Here is a 22,498-nt window from a genome sequence, read left to right as displayed (position 1 = left end):
CTGACAGGGCAGACAGGAGGATGGAGTGATCCACAGTGTCGAAGGCAGCAGAGAGATCTAGAAGAATGCGGCATGGAGTGACTCACTGACGGAGAGGAGCGCAGTCTCTGTCGAGTGGCCCGATCTGAAGCCAGACTGATGGGGGTCTAGCAGGTTGTTGTTAGAAAAGAAGGAAGAAAGTTGAGTAGAAGCGGCTCGTTCTATAGTTTTAGAAAGGAAAGGAAGAAGAGATACTGGGCGGTAGTTCTGGATGATGGAGGGATCCAGGGTACGGTCCATCTTCCTCTTGTCTCCTTTGGCATCAGCCCGAAACTCCCCAAAGCTAGTCCAAACAGTATTGCGCTTTGACACATACCAGCTCTCAGACTCCTCACAAATGGCAGCCCTTCCTGACCTTAACCACTACGCTACAGGCCACCCCATCATATCTATGAATGATGTAATTGGGAGTTTTCATGATAACTGCATCATGCTGTAAATATGTATTTGTGCCTCTCATGGTAATATACCTTTTGGATAAATCTGATTTGGGTGAATGAAAGGAAAGGAGACAAAACCCCAGATTGCTTGGCTTCTTCTCATTATCACCAAAATCCAGGCCTTAGTGAATGCAGAGGATTTATAGCCATACCCCCACCAGTCAGAGAGCTAAGTGGCTTCTACAGAGACAGCTTTTGCCCAGTTTTCCCTCGGCTCCTGGATGGTTATGATATCAAATGTAGGCTCTTACTAAAACTAGACCATTACACCAGTCACACTGAACCAATCAGAATAACACCAAACATCACTATATTCTGACCTGGGATCATCATGAAACATCTTTATGCCATCTCCAGTATTCCAGTGTGCAATGTATGCTCCGGGAGAGAGAAATGTTACTTCTGACTGGCTTACATCAGCATCTCAAACTATCCTCCCCTCTGGGCCTCAGCATCTCAAACTATTCTCCCCTCTGGGCCTCAGCATCTCAGACTATCCTCCCCTCTGGACCTCAGCATCTCAAACTATCCTCCCCTCTGGACCTCAGCATCTCAAACTATCCTCCCCTCTGGACCACAGCATCTCAAACTATCCTCCCCTCTGGGCCTCAGCATCTCAGACTATCCTCCCCTCTGGGCCTCAGCATCTCAAACTATCCTCCCCTCTGGGCCTCAGCATCTCAAACTATTCTCCCCTCTGGGCCTCAGCATCTCAAACTATCCTCCCCTCTGGGCCTCAGCATCTCAAACTATCCTCCCCTCTGAACCACAGCATCTCAAACTATCCTCCCCTCTGGACCTCAGCATCTCAAACTATCCTCCCCTCTGGGCCTCAGCATCTCAAACTATCCTCCCCTCTGGGCCACAGCATCTCAAACTATCCTCCCCTCTGGTCCTCAGCATCTCAAACTATCCTCCCCTCTGGGCCTCAGCATCTCAAACTATCCTCCCCTCTGGTCCTCAGCATTCCAGTCTCCCCATCTGTTCTCCTCTGAGGAGACTGTTCCTCAGCTGATACACAACCATGATCGCCTTAATAATTGCTAAGAAAACCTTTCTGCACGACTGGAAAAACAGACACAACCTCTCAGTACCACAGTGGCTCCACCTATTATCAGAACACATTACATTGGAAAGACTGAAGGCAATAACAAACCATCAAGTTGACCTCTTGTATAATCACCGGGCCCCATTCATCAGTTTAACACCCCTACCAGTACATGATGATATACAGTACATTATTCACTAACCCACTCACCCATCCAGTCACCTGTAAGAATGCCCAAAAATAACAAACACCATCCAGCCGGTGAATGGCTCTATCCGCAGTCCAACTGCAGATGAAAACTCCACTATAGCCTGGTATTCCTCCTGAAGATAACCCATAACCTTCTGTGCTCTTCCTCGTGGGAGGAACCTCAGAGACCACGATAATAACACTATTATTCATTGTATTTCATGGTAAAATGAGTAGTGCTCCTATTATTATTATTATTATTATTATTATATAAATTTACTACCCAGCACTGTCCCCCTTTTGCTAGTGTCAGGCCTGTTGTTTTTCTTCTTGTTATTAGTACTCAGAGGTGATGATAAAGACTATTATTTTATTACTGTTCTATGCGTTTGTGTATGTGTATATAAGGAAAAGGATGAGGATGGCTCTCACTTTGCTTCAGTACAGCCATTTTCTCTATAAGTGCGACCTCTTGAAATTGCATCAGGCAATTTCTGCAGATTTCTCAGCTACACATTCATGCTGCAAATCTCACAATTCTGAATAAATTCTAGAGACTGTTGTGCATGAAAATTTTAGGAGATCAGCAGTTACAGAAATATTCCAACCAAACCAACTGTGATCTCAGTGGTAGAAGTCACTGAGATCACATTTTTTCCCCATTATGATGGTTTATAGATAATTGCATGAATATGGTTACAGGTGTTCCTAATAAAGTGCATGGGCTTCTCTGTAGCGTCTCTCACACACGAGCGACTGTACAGTGGGAGAGGCTCTGACCCCACAGGGGCCCACAGGGGCCACACAGGGGGAGAGACTCTGACCCACAGGGGCCACACGGGGGAGAGACTCTGATCCCACAGGGGCCACAAAGGGGGAGAGGCTCTGGCCCACAGGGGCCACACAGGGGCCACACAGGGGGAGAGACTCTGATCCCACAGGAGCAGGGCAAAACTCAAATGTTTCTGTGAACAGCATGTTCGACATTCCTCACACACACACACATGGGGCGACATGGCTCAGGCAGTAAGAGCAGTCGTCTGGCAGTCGGAGGGTTGCCGGTTCGATCCCCTGCCCGGGCTGTGTCGAAGTGTCCCTGAGCAAGACACCTAACCCCAAATGCTCCTGACGAGCTGGTTGGTCCAAGGCATGGCAGCCAATCGGCGTCGGTGTGTAAGTGTGTGTATGAATGGGTGAATGAGAAGCATCAATTGTACAGCGCTTTTGGATAAAGGCGCTATATAAATGCCTGCCATTTACCATTTACACACTGTGGTATCAGGAAGGCAGATTGCCCCTGGTGGACTACACTCAGGTAGGTTTTTTTATGTAGACTTAGAACACAGAACTGCTGCTCACTGGATGTTTTTTATTTTTTGCACCTTTCTCTGTGAACTCTAGTTGTGTGTGTGTGAAAATCTCAGGAGATTGGCAGTTCCTGAGATACTCAAACCACCCTGTCTGGCACCAACAATCAGCCTACAGTCAAAGTCACTTAGATAACATTTATTACCCATTCTGACATTTGGTCTGAAAAACAGCTGAAAATGTCTGCAGGCTTGAATGTATTTAATTGCTGCCACATGATTGCCTGATTACATATTGGCATTAACAAGTTGATGTACAGGTCTACCTAATAAATTGCTCAGATGTACAGGTCTACCTAATAAATTGCTCAGATGTACAGGTCTACCTAATAAATTGCTCAGATGTACAGGTCTACCTAATAAATTGCTCAGATGTACAGGTCTATCTAATAAATTGCTCGCTGAATGGCTCAGCACACAGTTTTGACACTGGATAAAATAGGTTTTTATTTTGTAGACTTAGAACGCAGAACTGCCGCTCACTGGAGGTTTTTTGTTTTTTGCACATTCCCCTGTAAACTCTAGACACTGTTCTGCGTGAAAATCTCAGGAGATTGGCCGTTCCTGAGATACTCAAACCACGCTGTCTGGCACCAACAATCATTTCACGGTCAAAGTAACTTAGATAACATTTATTACCCTTTCTGACATTTGATCTGAAAAACAGCCGAGCCTCTTGACCACATCTGCATGCTTGCATGTATTTAGTTGCTGCCACATGATTGGCTGATTAAATATTGGCATTAACAAGTTGATGTACAGGTCTGCCTAATAAATTGCTCGCTGAATGTAATCAGCTCACAGTTTAGACACTGGATAACATAGCACAGTAAAATGAGAAGTATGAACCTGATAAATATTCATGTAGAGGTTATCAGAAACACAGAGTTAAATGCACCGTAGAAACCAGTGGGATAAACATTTTTTTTCACCATTTTCTTTTGCTGAAATCTCATAGCTTGTCATCTTCTCTGTTGAAAGTTCCAGTGAAGACTTGCTGGGATTCTAAGATGGTTTAAGATGGTTTTAGCTGGTCGTACTGGTGTTGGTCAGAGCTGGTCTCCAGCTGGTAGAGTAAACTGATGGCCAAACTGGTGGACTAGCTGACTATACCGGCTGGTGTGCTGGAGTCCAGCTGCTTGAGCTGCTAAAAGCTCTGAAAACGAGGCCTAAAACAGATCGACCAGCGTAGGCTGGTGTAAGAGGCATTTTCCACTGGGCAGTGAAGGCTGTGACTTTGCAGTTTGACTTTTGCAGGACTCTGGTCTCGACAGAATAAAGACATCTTCTTTCATTTTTAAAGTTTGTTTTATTTTGGAAACAACAAATCCCACACTCCCCCACCATCCCCTGTTCCACTCCAGTCCCAGTAGAAACAAGCCTCATGTCCATCAGCACTGGCATGTTATGGGTTTATCATAGATTTCACATAATCAGGGGGCAGCTTGTAGCGTAGTGGTTAAGGTAAATGATTGGGACCCACAAGGTCGGTGGTTCTAATCCCGGAGTAGCCACAATAAGATCCACACAGCCGTTGGGCCCTTGAGCAAGGCCCTTAACCCTGCATTGCTCCAGGGGAGGATTGTCTCCTGCTTAGTCTAATCAACTGTGCATCGCTCTGGATAAGAGCGCCTGCCAAATGCCAATAATGTAATGTAATGCAATCAGCAATTGAAGAACCTTGAGCATTCAATAACATTCATGGCCAGTAATGTAATCAGCAATTCATGAACACTGAGCATTCATAAACATTCATAGCCAGAAATACATTTATACCCATCAGTGTTTAGGTTCATAATGCAATCAGTTGTTCCTAAGGCTACTCAGACTGTTCATAGACTTAAAACAAGAATAATAAATAAAATAATGTGATGTCATAAAGACGAGCATATAATAAACAGCAGGCATCTTGTCTATTTTCTCACTGTAACTGTAAGTCAGTTGAAAGGTGCTTTTTAAAGCCAGTGATAATGCACGTTTTGGGATTATGTCCGCAGATACAGAACCCCATAGTCCCTCCTGCAGTCTGGTCCACAGAACCAGGGGTTGCACAGTCCCATGGTCTCCATCAGTGCACCAAGGCCTGCTGCAGGGAGCTACAGCTCACCCAGGTGGCTAGCAAGCTAAGCTAGCCACCATGCTACCTAAAGGGCAGAATGAGAAGCACTGCCCCAGCTGCCCCGCCCCTTTGGAGAGAGGCGCGTGCCAGGTGTCCCGCCTTGGCTTCCTGCTTCCTGTCCCGGGAGGAAGTGATGCGTCTCTCTCGGCCTGGCACTCGGAGGTGCTGAAGGAACCCAATCTGGAATGAATTCCAGAATCTTGTCCAATCGGTGTGGCTGAAGAGATGAAGGGCGACCACATCTTCCTCCTAGTCAGGGCATGCAGCCTGTCTGTACTGTTCTCTGTCTGCATGTGCCCAGTGCTGCCACCTACTGTCCAACCACACACACAGCAATATGCTCAGCTGTGAATGTCTCATTCTCTTGTCTGATGAGACTTTAACTCTGAACTCTAAATTTAACCTTTTTGGGCAGAACTCAAAGCCCTATGTCTGGTGAACACCAGGCACTGGTCATCACCTGGCTGATTCCATCCCTACGGTGAGGCATGGTGGTGGCAGCATCATGCTATGGGGGTGCTTCTCAGCTATAGAGACAGGGAGACTGGTCAGAATTGAGGGAAGGATGAATACAACCAAATATAGACTGGTCCTTGAAAAAAACCAGCTCCAGAGTGCACGCAACCTCAGACTGGGGCAACGGTTCACCTTTCAGCATGACAATGACCTGGAGCATACAGCCAAGACAACGCTGGAGTGGCTTTGGGACAAGTCTCTGACTGTCCTTGAGTGGCCCAGCCAAAGCCCAGACTTACACCTTATAAAGAGACCTGGAGAGACCTGAAGATGGCAGTTCACAGACTTCCCATCCAATCTGAACGGAGCTTGAGAGGATCTGCCAAGAAGAATGAGATAAACTGCCCAAATCCAAGTGTGCAAAGCTTGTAGAGACTAACCTAATTGCTGGGCATCTACAAAGTACTGAATTAAGTCTGAATAATTCAAAAAATGAGAGATTTCAGTTTTTGATTTTGAATAAATGTAAAAATGTAACTTTCACCCGCAACAGTCTCTAGACTTTGCAGAGAATGGTGTGAAAAACGGCCAGACTGGTTGAAGCTGACAGCAACGCAAATAACCATGCATAACAGTGGTGAATCTCTGAACACACAACACCTCAAACCTCTAAGTGGATAGGCTACTGTAAGCCAGTCATAAGGAACATTTGGTCTCATGCGCTGGTCAGCTTGCTGACTTCCCCCTCCTGGAGCATGCATTGTTAGCCCCCACCTTTTGGCACACATGCCTGTGGGGGAGAGCTAGAGAAGGATTTTCTCACATTCCAGAACAGGAATATTGGAGATGGTATAAAGATGTTTCATGATAATCCCAGGTCAGAATATAGTGATGTTTGGTGTTATTCTGATTGGTTCAGTGCGACTGGTGTAATGGTCTAGTTTTTGTAACAGTCTACCTTTGATATCACAACCATTCAGGAGCCGAGGGGAAACTGGGCAAAAGCTGTCTCTGTAGAAGCCATGTGTTGTAGCCCCCTGCTGGGTGGGCCTGGCTGTAAATTATAGATGGGTGCAAGAACTAAGGCCTGGATTTCGGAGATAAGGAGAAGAAACCAAACAGTCTGGGATGTCTCCTTTCCTTTCATTCACCCAAATCAGGTTTATCCAAAAGGTATATTACCATGAGAGGCACAAAGACATATTTACAGCATAATGCAGTTATCATGAAAACTCCCAACTACAGCATTCATAGATATGATGGGGCGGCCTGTAGCATAGTGGTTAAGGTCAGGAAGGGCTGCCATCTGTGAGGAGTCTGTGAGCTGGGGGTTGACTCTGCCATTTGTGAGGTGGGGGTTCTGGTGCGTGTCAAAAGGGACAAAGGACAATACTGTTTGTAGTACCTTTTGAGGAGTTCCAGACCAGTGACGCCAAGATGATAAAGGAGAGATATATGGTGGGTGGATGAGCGGTTCCCGGGCAATTAGGCCATGTGGGCCATTAAAACTCCCGGGAAAAGAATGTGCCTAACATCTTATGACCCCACACCTGGTCACTTCCAGGGGGAAAGACTCCGGGCAGTACCACAGTGCCCTCCTTTGGGCACTGCTGTCATTACCCCAGGGACTACTCTCTTGGATGAAAACCTCAAAACTGTTGTTTAGATGGTCAATAGACCCGGTACAATATTGTAAACATTGCCCATGTGATCCTTGTTGTATTGCAATATGCCCATTGTAGTAATAACATGAATTACATGTAAAATGGATACACAGGAGGGAGGTTTCATGATAACTGCACCATAACAAAACATTAGGATAATCTGTTTGGTATGGATGTGATCCAGTAAAGTCAAGGAATCAGATGAGATACATTTCATACCAAATGGATTTTAATAAACCATAGTTTCAATAACTCAAGGGAAAACCTACACGTCCTCTCCTGGTAATCATCTCATTTTCCCTACTCAACAACCCCCAACGGTGGGGGTCTAAATTCCAGATTTGACCACCCCTCCAGGTTGATTTATGGCACTGCCGCCTGGTTTCAAACGTGTGATTTGGCATAAAAGCAAGGGAGACAGACCAATCTGGGAAGATCGTATTCGACTTCCCACACAACATGTCTTGTGTAGGTATGTATGTATGTATGTGTAGCAGGGGAAGATCGTATTCGACTTCCCACACAGCATATTGTACGTGTATGTAAGTATCGGGAAGATCGCACTCGATTTCCCACACTGTGCATACTTTGTATATGTGTGTAGCGAAAGCAGGCTGGGTAAGATTTCACTCTATTCTATTTATCTTTAATTTGTCTATTGACTGTAATTGACTGTTTTATTCTACGCTAACTGCCTACCCGTCTGGAAATAAATTATTTTGTTTGTAACTTGCGTGATCTCCATGACTCTAATTCATCTTGTACCTTTTCAGCCTAAATTACAACTGAATATTGAGGGGGACAATGGGGACCAAGGACTGACAGATCGGCAGTCCCGTGGTACAGGTGATAGTTCTAAGCTGTGAGGCCAGCAAGTTTCTGCCAACGTAAAGGGTCGGCTATGCAAGGCTCTTGTGGTTTGACGTGAAGGGAACCCCTGGGCGTTACGCCGGTTCCTGTCAAATTATCTCTAAGGAGCCCAGTTAATGCTACGCCGACCTGGGCTCACAACTATCATGACTGTGTTGCATGTATTGTGTTGACTGGACCCTCAGCCTCTGAGTTCTACACCGAACTGAGAGCTTGGTACCCATGTGATAGTTCTAAGCTGTGAGGCCAGCAAGTTTCTGCCAACGTAAAGGGTCGGCTATGCAAGGCTCTTGTGGTTTGACGTGAAGGGAACCCCTGGGCGTTAATGCGCCGGTTCCTGTCGAATTAGCTCTAAGGAGCCCAGTTAATGCTGCGCCGACCTGGGCTCGCAACTATCATGACAGTGTTGCATGTATTGTGTTGACTGGACCCTCAGCCTCTGAGTTCTACACCGAACTGAGATATTCAGCAATAATGTTAAATCGCGAGAACATATATTGAGTAATAGTGGCGCAGGTACGAGTCGAGTGTAATCACTCCCGAGGTTTGCGTAAATTCCAAACCCAAATTTCTAAATTATATATCTTAAATGGAGTCAGATCAACGAGTGGAACGAGAGTAACCACTAAGCTTTCAAAACGGCCCCGTTTACGAACTGAGAATATTAGGAATATTACTGATCTGTTTCAGGCCAGTTGTAAGCGGGATATGGGGCAGGTCAATCCATATCCGACCCGTGGCAACAGACCCAGTATATTCCTAAACATAATTGTGCTCTGTTCGTGTGCGGAGTTTGATAATTCAAATCTTTCATTCAACAGCCAGGAAAGAACACGTCGTCCCTTCACCTCCAGCTATTCCCTCATTGGTCTAGCTGTGCAGGTTCTACACTACAGCAGTAGAATAGCAATAAGGCAAAATTTATGTCTAATACATACCTTATTAAGTGCTCACTGAGTGTAGGAAACATGTCAATGGAGCTCTCATCTTTTCTCCTCCATCAGATGCCTGTCAGCTCACACTGGACCCCAACACAGCGTATAAACCACTCCGTCTGTCTGAGGGGAACAGAGACCAGTGTGGGAGAGATCCAGTCATATCCTGATCATCCAGAGAGATTTGACTACTGGAACCAGGTGCTGTGCAGAGAGGGTCTGTCTGGACGCTGTTACTGGGAGGCTGAGTGCAGTCATGATGCTTCCATTGCAGTCACACCAAAACAGATCGGCAGGAAAGGGAAGGGTGATGACTGTGTTCTGGGTCGTAATACCATGTCCTGGTGTTTGTTCTGCTCTCCCTCCAGTTACTCTTTCTGGCACAATAATAAGAGCATTAAAATCCCTGTGCCGCCCTCCAGAATAGGAGTGTACCTGGATCACAGGGCAGGAACACTGTCCTTCTACAGCGTCTCTGACACAATGACCCTCCTGCACAGAGTCCAGACCACATTCACTCAGCCCCTCTATCCTGCGTTTGGGGTGTTTTTGGGATCCTCTGTAAAACTGTGATCTGGAGCGAGGCAGTTTGAAGGGAAGATCAGCTGTAATGAAAGAGAGGGGAGAACAATCCAAATTATTGTTACTGTTACCATCAATATTCAGTTAAAGGGTCACACGTTGTGCTCCGTTGACACCTCTCTGAGGTTGCAGGAACATGTCAAGGCAAACCTAATGATACAAATGAATTACCTCAGTGTAAAGAGATAATTCAACTGGGTCAGCTTTGCCATCCAAATATCAATTTTCCCACTGTAGAGCTGAACCAGGCTGACTCATTATAGCCCTTTCCCACAGTAGAGCTGAACCAGGCTGGCTCATTATAGCCCTTTCCCACTGTAGAGCTGAACCAGGCTGGCTCATTATAGCCCTTTCCCACTCTAGAGCTGGACCAGGCTGACTCATTATAGCCCTTTCCCCCTGTAGAGCTGAACCAGGCTGGCTCATTATAGCCCTTTCCCACTCTAGAGCTGAACCAGGCTGGCTCATTATAGCCCTTTCCCACTGTAGAGCTGAACCAGGCTGGCTCATTATAGCCCTTTCCCACTGTAGAGCTGAACCAGGCTGGCTCATTATAGCCCTTTCCCACTGTAGAGCTGAACCAGGCTGGCTCATTATAGCCCTTTCCCCCTGTAGAGCTGAACCAGGCTGGCTCATTATAGCCCTTTCCCACTGTAGAGCTGAACCAGGCTGACTCATTATAGCCCTTTCCCACTGTAGAGCTGAACCAGGCTGGCTCATTATAGCCCTTTCCCACTGTATAGCTGAACCAGGCTGGCGCATTATAGCCCTTTCCCCCTGTAGAGCTGAACCAGGCTGACTCATTATAGCCCTTTCCCCCTGTAGAGCTGAACCAGGCTGGCTCATTAGCCCTTTCCCACTGTAGAGCTGAACCAGGCTGGCTCATTATAGCCCTTTCCCCCTGTAGAGCTGAACCAGGCTGGCTCATTATAGCCCTTTCCCACTGTAGAGCTGAACCAGGCTGGCTCATTATAGCCCTTTCCCCCTGTAGAGCTGAACCAGGCTGGCTCATTATAGCCCTTTCCCACTGTAGAGCTGAACCAGGCTGACTCATTATAGCCCTTTCCCACTGTAGAGCTGAACCAGGCTGGCTCATTATAGCCCTTTCCCACTGTATAGCTGAACCAGGCTGGCGCATTATAGCCCTTTCCCCCTGTAGAGCTGAACCAGGCTGACTCATTATAGCCCTTTCCCACTGTAGAGCTGAACCAGGCTGGCTCATTATAGCCCTTTCCCCCTGTAGAGCTGAACCAGGCTGGCTCATTAGCCCTTTCCCACTTTAGAGCTGAACCAGGCTGGCTCATTATAGCCCTTTCCCACTGTAGAGCTGAACCAGGCTGGCTCATTATAGCCCTTTCCCCCTGTAGAGCTGAACCAGGCTGGCCCACTGTAGAGCTGAACCAGGCTGGCCCACTGTAGAGCTGAACCAGGCTGGCTCATTATAGCCCTTTCCCACTGTATAGCTGAACCAGGCTGGCTCATTATAGCTGTTCTGTACACACTGTTTGTTGTTACTTGAACTCTATTTTATTTGTTGCTTTAAACCACAATCTCCTCGATACCCCAATATCTGTCCTTTAAACTTTTTGTCAGTTTCCTCTTTGCCCCTCTTTCACTTTTTTCTTCCTCCTCTTTTATTTTAAAATCCAGTTAACTGATTTTGGTTTAATGCAGCCAATTGCACAGTGCTTCCTGTATCATTTGTTTGTCCCTATTAAAAACATTTAGCATCTGAATGCTTTTTTTGCTTTATGCTTATTACAATATTACACATGACTAAATACTACTAAACACAAATATCACAAAAATACCAGAGGATCCATTACACACCACAGAAAATCATGGCAGAAAATGTTTTATAATAGGACATACTTTTTTTTATATACTTATAGGATATACTTTTTTACATTATATATTTAAATTATTTTTATAATATATTATTAATATATTATTATATTAATATATTATTATAAATGCTCTATAATTTGCATTGTGTATTGCTTCAATTGTAACGCTTTTAAGTCCATTATGAATAGGACAGTCAAACTGCTTTGTTGTGCCCCTTCAACACTAGCACTACAAATTAATTTCTTAAATGTAGCACTGAGGAATATCAGATAAAACTAATGTTCATTCTTTACAATATGTTTCCTGAATTGGCATTAACTAATGGAGTTAATGATGGACAAATACATAAATTAAGCATGAAATTAACTTTTCACAGCAAGGAGGTCCTGGGTTTGAATCCCCGTCGGCCGGGGTCTCTCTGTGTGGAGTTTGCATGTTCTCCCCGTGTTTGCGTGGGTTTCCTCCGGGTACTCCGGTTTCCTCCCACAGTCCAAAGACCTGCAGGTTTGGCTGATTGGAGAGTCTAAATTGCCCGTAGGTATGAGTGTGTGAGTGAATGGTGTGTGTGCCCTGTGATGGACTGGCAACCTGTCCAGGGTGTATTCCTGCCTTTCGCCCAATGTATGCTGGGATAGGCTCCAGCCCCCCTGCGATCAGGATTAGTGGGTTCAGATAATGGATGGATGGATGGATTAACTTTTCATCAGTTAGTGCATTTGTTAACGACTAACATTCAGTACCAGTCAAAAGTTTGAACACATTTTGGAGCCTTTTTTGTTATTTTCATGATTAATGTTTTATTTTCTCTCTTTCATCAAACAATTCACATGTGGTCAATACGAAGATTCTCAGCTTTTATTAAAGTGTATTTTTATGCATTTATACATTTTTACCATTGAGCAGTTACAACACTTTTTATACATTTCAATGTTTGAGGCAAATTAACATAAAGTCAAATTAAATAGTCATGGTGTGTATTTGGTATATATTTGTATGCCATGAAATCTATCAACATCACCAGAGTCTGGATATCTCAAGCGATACTAAAACCACTCTGGATTTAATTGGATCTCTTTGGGAATTGGGGGTTGGGACTTGATTCAGCTGTAAATTATGTAGATACAGTATGGAACACATTTGTGGATTAAATGGTTTTTAGTCATCAAGGGTCTGAGGTATGTGAATTCACATGTGAATTGTTTGATGTCTGATTTCCTCTGTTTGTCATCAGTCAGAAAAATCAGAAAAGGTATTACTGGTACTGCATTTGTTACATTTGCCAACCATAGGATGATCTTATAATCAGTTAACCATTGACAAATACATGGACTGTGTAAGGGTAATTTTCTTAAGTGATTCTTAATTGACAATGTGTGTTACCATAAAGACAGTCGCATCAAATAACCTTTTAGTGATAATCCTTATTACTATTAGACCACTTTCTGAATTAGGTGCTGACTATGAGTCTTTCTCTGTCTCTCTCCAGCAGACAGACAGCCTTTGGCCTAAATTACTCTGCTTCTCAGCTTGCACATTCTGGTCTTACAGCAAGGTCAACAAGGGGTATTCAGAAGACAAAATACTGATAAATGTTCATAGCCAGCTTCATGTCTTTTTGTTTTGGTAAAGCCCCCCTTCAGGAAAAGTGTGTATAAGAGTTACTATGTCTGATTCAAATCAAAAAGCCGGTAAGCTTTCTCACTTTCTGTCATTTCTTTGCAAATAAAAACAAATGTTAATGAGAAGAATAGCTATTGTTGTGTTTTTTCTGGATCTGTTTCATCAGACGATGCTCACCTGTCATATCTTATTTGTGCATGTTAAAAAGGGAATTTTTCCCCGCACAACTGACTTTTTCATTTTAATGAATAGAACCTATTTGTATTTTAAAGTATTATCAACATAGTGATGTATTTAGAAATGAAGTCTTCCTCACTGAGCAGATTGACTGGGGCTATTTATTATTATTTCTTTATTATTGGGATTATAATATCCTGATCTCCACCTCTTCCCCCTGCCCGCTATTTCAGGTACACTACTGTGCACTTAGACACCTGACACTTTATTATAAATATATATATATATATATGTTTTTTTGTGTGCGTGTTAGTATAAAGGAACACATTTGAGATTTCCAAATATTCATTTTCCAAAAGATTCAAGACATTTTTGTATTTAATAACTGTAAGCAATTGACTACTTTTTACATAAAAACTTGATCAAGGTCCCAACCAAAGTCTGCAGAAGAACTGTGGCAAGTTCTCCAACATGCTTGGAACAACCTCCCTGCTGATTAGCCAACGCTGTCCTGCAGTTCTATATCTCAGAGAAGTGATGCCGTTTTAACCCCGAAGGGTGGTCACAAAAAATATAGATTTGATTCAATTTTCAACTATTCTGCCAAATTACTAAAATGTAATATAAAATTTATAGTACGTTTATTTAGGACCTTTCATTGAATTATTTTTGAAAGAATCTTATCTGTACAAAATCTTATACAGCCTAAGACTTCTGCACAGAAACCAAAGACACTTGCATGCGATCTGCCTGAATAAATATGCGTTTGAAACAAACGCTATGAAAGGAATTGTGGCGTTTCTCATCTGCTGGGGCAATCTGGAGCCACAGCCACTGGGTGAGTGTGCACACGCCAATCAGCTGGGGACTTAAAGGTGTGCTCCTGTGAGAGAGAGAGAGGGAGAGAGAGAGAGAGAGAGAGAGAGAGAGGGATAGAGATAGAGAGAACGTACTCGCTCTTTCTCATAAAAAGAATAGCCGGGGAGATGTGCTCCTCTTAAAAAGAGAGAGAGAGAAAGAGAGAGAGAGGGGGGAAAGAGATAGATGCATGTTAATCCCAATGCAGGTTTATATAGACCTTTACTGCTCACAAAACTCTTTACTGCTCTTCAAATCTGCCCTTTGATACCTAAGATGAAATACACTGCCTGGCCAAAAAAAAAGTTGCCACCTGGATTTAACTAAGCAAATTGGATTGGATAATTACTGCATGGGTCTAGGTTCAGCAACATTATGTGCCCAAAGAATGAGGTCAGCTGACTACCTGAATATACTGAATGACCAGGTTATTCCATCAATGGATTTTTTCTTCCCTAATGGCACGGGCATATTCCAAGATGACAATGCCAGGATTCATCGGGCTCAAATTGTGAAGATCTTGATGAAAATCTTGGTGAAAAATTTATGCAACACTGGATGGAAATAAATCTTGTGACATTGCAGAAGCTTATCGAAACAATGCCATGGGGAATGCGTGCTGTAATCAAAGCTAAAGGCGGTCCAACAAAATATTAGAGTGTGTGACCTTTTTTTGGTGGCGACTTTTTTTTTGGCCCGGCAGTGTATTTCTTTATGAATCTGCACTCTCTCCTCAGCCTGCTCTGTTCAGCCTGGCCTCAGTCCAACACCACTCCTCCTGCAGCTGTGGGCAGAACCAGGGAGTCCCTCCCTCTCTCTCTCACGGAGTTTCAGAGAAAACTAACCTTATCGCCGTCTATTTCAGAGAAACTAGTCTGTCTGTGTCAGTGTGCGCAGTGAAATGGCTGAAGGTGGAGGTTTTCTGGATCAGGACCAGTTGAGCTGTGCGATCTGTCTGGATCTACTGAAGGATCCGGTGACTATTCCCTGTGGACACAGTTACTGTATGGGCTGTATTAAGGGCTGCTGGGATCAGGATGATCATACTAGTGTCTACAGCTGTCCCCAGTGCCGACAGACCTTCACCCCAAGGCCTGTTCTGAACAAAAACACCATGCTGGCTGAAGTGGTGGAGAAACTGAAGAAGACAGGACACCAAGCTACTCCTCCTGCTCACTGTTACGCTGGACCTGGAGACATGGCATGTGATGTCTGCACTGGGAGAAAGAGCAAAGCCTTCAAGTCCTGTCTGGTGTGTCTGGCCTCTTACTGCGAAACTCACCTCCAGCCTCACTATGAATCTCCTGCCTTTAAGAGGCACAAACTGGCCAAAGCCACTGGAAACCTGCAGGAGAATATCTGCTCTCATCATGACAAAGTTCTGGAGATTTACTGTCGTACCGATCAGCAGTGTATCTGTTATCTGTGTACAATGGATGAACACAGAGGCCATGATACAGTCTCAGCTGCAGCAGAAAGGACTGAGAAACAGGTAAAGACTGAAACTCTTCCAAATAACACTAATGCTTTTTTATCAGTAATTACAGATATCTATCTAATGTATTAATTACTTGGATATTTCCACATTAGCAAGTCATAGGATGAATGTATAATTAATAAATGAAAAAATAATATGAAGTTTTTTTCCGGTTTGAATTTGCATGAACTAATGGAGTTGATAACATTAATTAATTATGAATTACTCAGTTGTGAGTTATTTACATTAGTTAATTCAATGTTAATTCATGTAACATTATTGTAAATTGTTATCAGTTTACCATTTTCAATGAGGAAATGTAGTTCAACATTGTTATATGATATTATACAATTTAACTATTATAATACACCTGGGGGGGAAATGATCAATCTATCCACAGAAGCAGCTGGGGGCGACACAGAGTAAATTCCAGCAGAGAATCCAGGAGAGAGAGAAGGAGCTGCAGGATCTGAGACAGGCTGTGCAGTCACTCAAGGTGGGTACTGACCAGAGGAGAAGACAACAGCTGGCTGCTAGAAGAGCCATTTCAGGGCTCTGTCAGGACTCTCCTCCAATCAGCCAGTGAGGAGCCCGGTGTTGGGCCACTTTCCAGCCCTGTGGGGCTCAATCCCACTGAGCCACACTGTGGGGAACAGGCTGTCTCGGGTCCCAGTAAGAGGTGAAAGGCCTAGTTAAAATGTACAGCCCTCCTCTCTCTGTGTCTCCTAACAGCGCTCTGCACAGGCAGCAGTGGAGGACAGTGAGAGGATCTTTACTGAGATGATCCGCTCCATTGAGAGAAGGTGCTCTGAGGTGAAAGAGCTGATCAGAGATCAGGAGAAGGCTGAAGTGAGTCGGGCTGAAGGACTCCTGGAGCGACTGGAGCAGGAGATTGCTGAGCTGAGGAGGAGAGACGCTGAGCTGGAGCAGCTTTCACACACAGAGGATCACATCCATTTCTTCCAGGTAACATCCCTGTCTGCACTATGTGCATTGTACATACATGGTGAGGTGTGTTCCTCATTTACAATAATCGGCTCCTGGCATCTGCCCAGGAATCTGTACTGACACTGTTCTCTGTCTGTCTGTCTGTCTGTCTGTCTGTCTGTCTGTCTGTCTGTCTGTCTGTCTGTGTGTCTGTGTGTCTGTGTGTCTGTCTGCAGAGCTGTCAGTCTCTCTGTGCCCCTCCTGGACCTGGAGACTTACCCAGCATCACTGTTAGTCCACACGTCTCTTTTAAGGCTGTGAGGAAATCTGTCTCTGTACTGAAAGAGCGACTAGAGGATGTTTTCAAGGCGAAGTTGGTCAAAGTTTCTGGAAAAGGTTGGTAGACAAACCCTGCTGCAGAAAGTGTGTTTAGGCACTGCACACAACACACTGGTGAGATTCATTTTTACATCATGAAAGGCTCTATCACAGGTTATATATTATTGATGAGAGGGGTGAGTGACATTTCAGTCTGTCTCACAGGTTATATATCACAGTGTGGAGTAACACTTGAAGCTCCAAATGAGCCACAATATGTGTAGGAATGAGACATTGAAAGCAACCCAGTGTGTTATGAGGCAGTCTATCTGGCGAGAGTATAACCATAAACCTGTTCAGTCAAAGCTTTGTTTACGCTTCAGAGAACAAAGTATCTCCAGTCTTTACTTGCTAGGATGCAAGCTGCTGTGGAGAGATGAGAGGAGACTGCAAGGTTTAGAAAGATTCCTTTCAGAGATGCCAAATGAAGATCTTCTCAAACTCATGTATTTGAACAGTCAATCAGTTCATTCATGTTGATGCCATTTTCATCTACCTTATTGTAAAGTGTGACCAATATTTTTCCACTGTGAAATTAGCATTATATTTCACTGGGAACTGATAAAAGAAGGTAATCTTTAAGAGCTCACGTTGTGATCTCTCTCCGCAGTGGGAAGAGTCCATATTGTTGGCCTTGAAGAGGCCAAGACCAGAGAGGACTTCTTACAATGTGAGTCTGTATTTCAGCCCCAATGCAAAGAATGAAGCAACATGAGATTATGGGGGAATATGAAGAAATAGATTATAATTTATAATTTTCTAGATTCATAAGTGACCGGCTTCAGAGATCTCATACATCTTCTCCTCCATCAGATCTCTGTTAATTCAGCTGCAGTCATCCTGGTATTAAACAAATGGATCATACAGTACATTGTTTATGTACTTGGACAGCTGGTAGAGTTTCAGTTCTTTGGCTCCAGCACATTATGAAAATAAATCATAATTTGAAATGAAACAATGAATATGAAGTTAAAGTGCAGACTGCCCCTTTACTTTGAGGGTATTAGCATCAATATCCGGTGATCTGTGTAGGAATTACACTAATCTTCAGGAGCTCATTTGCTCTGTGGGTTGAGTGGACTAATCTTCAGGGGCTCATTTACTATGTGGGTTGAGTGGACTAATCTACGCAGTCGATTTAACAACTACAACAATTTTACAGAAAGATTTACACGGCAAACATTTTTACACATTTAAAATGATCAATAAACACAACAGACTCGCACCAGCAGGCCCTTTCCCATCCAAGAGAGAGAGAAAAAACTAGTTACGACAACACCTTACAAGACATGGCAGACCTTGCCACATTAATAGATTTCACACACAAAACACAATTCTACCCATGGTCATTGGCACAACTCAGGGCCTCATGTTGATGTGACTGCAAAGGCACTCAAAAGCCTAGAATCAAGACTAAATGCTGAAAGCTTTCATAACCCTAACCCTAACCCTAACCCGATTTCACATACAGTTCTTTTTTAGTGAATTTAAAAGCATTCAACGATATCAAAACATTAAGCTTTAAGTCATTTTGCAGTCCAAAGGGACGAAATACATACATTTCCTTTATCCCGCCGGACACTTGACACAAGTATAACAATGTTCAAGTTGTTGCCAAAGCTGGACATCCTACCTGAGATTATAGCTCACAATGGTGAGTGATGGCTTTGCAGTTTGTTCTAAATCCAGCATGTGAAGAGATTGAGCAGAAGTGTGCATATATTAGAGATCACCATAGTCCAGCACAGGCAGAAAAGTGGCAGTCTCTTTTTCATCTTAAAAGAAAAACACGGCTTATTTCTGAAATAAAAACTAAAATTAATTTCTACACCAGTTACTGAACACGTGGCTTCAAAGTAAGAGAATGATCAATTAAAATGAACGGTCTCAATAACCTTTCCCTCAAGAGAGGCCACTAAACACCATTCAGTTTGAAAACAACATGAGTATGTTAAAAAGCCTCTGCTTTAAAATATTATGGTCAGCTATATTACAGGATAAATCAATAAAAAGAGAAGTTCATTTTTTGATAATTATTGAGGTTCTGTCTCCGCAGATTGTTTCTAGCTGAATTTAGATAGATAGATAGATCCTTTATTCATCCCGAGGGAAATTTGTTCTCACCGTATCCCCACAACAAATTTTAAATAGGAACATGCGTTTTGTTCAGTATGATCCAAGGAATCAGATGAAAGAAGAATTCAGATTCTAGGACACAGATTAGGTGCAGTTGTGATAACCTGAGTAGGGGGAGGACAACAACATACCTGCAGTTTCATTCCTCTGGACCTACAGTTTCTGCTGCACATTTTCTTAAGGGAGGAAAAAAATAAAGAAATAAAAAATTGTTCAAAATCAGCCCTTCATGCTTTTATATGTAAATGTGAGGGTAAGGACATCTATGAAGAAAATATTGAATATGTCCCATATTTCACCAATGCAAGTGGAGCCCCCTTCTCTTCTCCTCCATCAGATTCCTGTCAGCTCACACTGGACCCCAACACAGTGCATGACAAGCTCCGTGTTTCTGAGGGGAACAGAGCGGTGACCAGTGTGAGAGAGATCCAGTCATATCCTGATCATCCAGAGAGATTTGACTACTGGTGGCAGGTGCTGTGCAGAGAGGGTCTGTCTGGACGCTGTTACTGGGAGGCTGAGTGGAGAGGAGGTGGGGTTTCTATAGCAGTGTCATATAAAGACATCAGGAGGAAAGGAGGTAGTCATGACGCTGCTCTGGGAGGTAATTACAAGTCCTGGAGTTTGTACTGCTCTACCTCCAGTTACTCTTTCTGGCACAATAATGAGCTCACTGAAATCCCTGCTCCCTCCTCCTCCAGAATACGAGTGTACCTGGATCACAGGGCAGGAACTCTGTCCTTCTACAGCGTCTCTGACACAATAACCCTCCTGCACAGAGTCCAGACCACATTCACTCAGCCCCTCTATCCTGCATATGGTGTTTATGGGCATGGATCTTCTGTAAAACTGTGTGATCTGGGTTGAGTCAGAAACTGAAGGGAAGATCGGCTGTAATGAAAGAGAGGGAAAAACAGTGAAATGAGATAGAAAATGAATTAAATTAAATATTGGGCTGGCTCATTACACCAAGGGCCGAGTTTTACCTTGATATGCAGCTTCACAAACCTGATTTAATAGGATTTGGTGAAGTTACTGTTGTGACTATTACATCGCTGTACGGGGTGTTTAGTACTGCAGCACCCAGGCTCTGGAATGACCTTCCTGGGTGTAATAGGACTTCTGAATCCATCCAGTCTTTCAGAACACAGTTAAAACCTGTCTGTTTAGGAAGGGGCGGCACGGATGGTGCAGTGGGTAGCACTGCCACCTCACAGCAAGGAGGTCCTGGGTTCGAATCCCTGTCGGCCGGGGCCTCTCTGTGTGGAGTTTGCATGTTCTCCCTGTGTTTGCGTGGGTTTCCTCTGGATACACCGATTTCCTCCCACAGTCCAAAGACATGCAGGTTAGGCTGACTGGAGAGTCTAAATTGCCCATAGGTATGAGTGTGTGAGTGAATGGTGTGTGTGCCCTGCGATGGACTGGCGACCTGTCCAGGGTGTATTCCTGCCTTTCGCCCAATGTATGCTGGGATAGGCTCCAGCCCCCCTGCGACCCTGTTCAGGATAAGCGGGTAAGGATAATGAATGAATGAATGACTGTTTAGGAAGGACTATCGCACTGGTCATCACACATAGCATTTCTCTGCTCATTGGGGGTTCTCCTCCCTGCTGGTTCCTTGTAAACATTGTTTTTATAACTTGCTCTTTTTTTTGTCTTTCTTTTTTTGTTGCTTCTTGTATTGTTGTTAATCAAATTTTTAAAGATTATTATTATTTTAGTAATGTTTGTACTGTACAGTGCTTTGAGCTTGGGAAAAATGCTTCAAAAATAAAATGTATTATTATTATGAATATTAAATGTTTTTTCTCGATTGAAAGTGTCAATCTATGATTTCTTCGGTTGTGGTGGATTAAGCGCCCCCCCATGGTGACTGGTGGTCATAACAGGTCTCTTCTACACTTCATTTCCCAGAGTTCCCTGCTCTCATACGGCCATCTCACACATTCCCTTTGTTCAGATTGTCGGTGTGGGTTCCTTTTTTTGGTCACTTTCTACTTTCATCCATTGTGGTAAAGGATGTCTCAATGGTCATCGCTAATGAAATGCCAGTGATTGTGGTAAAGGATGTCTCAATGGTCATCGCTAGAGAAATGCCAGTGATTGTGGTAAAGGATGTCTCAATGGTCATTGCTAGAGAAATGCCAGTGGGATTATGTCTCAAATATGATATTTGTTCTCATGAAGAAATCATAGATTGCAACTTTACACCACAAAGTCCCAAAATCCCTGTAACTGCCAATGAAACTGCTGTATCTAATATAGAAATATCCTGCATTGTGCAGGAAAACTGTGTAGGCCAATCAAGAGCTTTTTCTAAAAGTAAACTTATTATTTTTTAAAACCTCCAGAAAGTTAAACATCCTTATTTTTTAATTTTTTGGTGGATTTGGCGGCATCTGTGGCTGTCACAAGAGGCTGTTTTCATACTCTGAATACTCCAAATTTGATTTAAATCCATTCAAAACTATCACTAAGAGCACATTGAAAAGATTGTCTAGAGACAACTGACAATGTTTTCTGACTGTAATATTGAGTAATATATGAAAACCTGTTTTAAAAACGCTTTTAACAAAGTTGAAAATAAATTATTTTTGAAAAGTGATGCTTTTTGGATTTGGGAGCTTCTTACACATTCGTAATGCATGTTCCTGTGCGTGTGTGAATAACATTTTACTACATGGTGGGAATGTTGCACCCAACATCCACAGTGGAGAGCAGCACAAAGAGGAACATTTTAAGAATGAAAACACATTGAATTACTCCAAAAAAAAAAGCCATTATGAGACAGTATCAGGTTATTGTTTTAATATTAAGAAATTATGACATTATTGACACTTTAACGTTAACTTTTAAATGTCCTCCTGTAAGACATTCATCAACTCCTAACTTCCCTGCTAAAACCTCTCCCCACCTGGATCGCTCCATTTCCCTCGGGGATACCACACTCACGCCGTCACCCAGTGCAAGGAACCTCAGAGTGGTGATGGACAGCAGACTGTTCCTTTCCGAGAACATTGCGGCGATATATGGAATTACTGACCTTCGGTAATTAGTCATTTATATTAATTATAATAATTCATATTATAGTAATAAATATTATTACTTATCCAGAGTGACGTACAACAAAGTGCAAATTTCTCTTGATGCACAAACATTCTGGAAAGATTTTCATCTCTTTTTAAGATATGCTTTGACTTCTTAAATTATGTGTTGTCTCTGCATGTTTTGCATGTTTCATTTTCAGTAAAAACCTTCTTACTGGGCCTTTTAATTATGTCTGCTGTTCTGTTTCTATTTTGTATTAACAATGTAATAATGCTGTGAAATCAGATGTTAATAAAACACATTTATCTGATTTCATCTGC

The 22,498-nt window shown here is 43.3% G+C and overlaps 1 protein-coding gene across 1 annotated transcript; it reads left to right on the top strand.

Moving 5' to 3' along the window:
• Positions 1-15,105: 15,105 nt before the first annotated feature.
• On the top strand, positions 15,106-20,170 carry LOC133127162 (tripartite motif-containing protein 16-like). The gene is made up of 6 exons (XM_061239844.1): positions 15,106-15,704; positions 16,090-16,185; positions 16,422-16,655; positions 16,853-17,012; positions 17,605-17,664; positions 19,468-20,170. Exons 1-6 carry the CDS (start codon positions 15,114-15,116, stop codon positions 19,995-19,997), a joined length of 1,671 nt encoding a protein of 556 aa, XP_061095828.1. The 5' UTR covers positions 15,106-15,113; the 3' UTR covers positions 19,998-20,170.
• Positions 20,171-22,498: the final 2,328 nt, after the last annotated feature.

This window comes from Conger conger, chromosome 4 (genome assembly GCF_963514075.1).
Source record: "Conger conger chromosome 4, fConCon1.1, whole genome shotgun sequence".
Classification (NCBI taxonomy): Eukaryota; Metazoa; Chordata; class Actinopteri; order Anguilliformes; family Congridae; genus Conger; species Conger conger.
The sequence above is the reverse complement of the archived record's forward strand: the minus strand, read 5'-3'. Positions and strand labels throughout refer to the sequence as shown.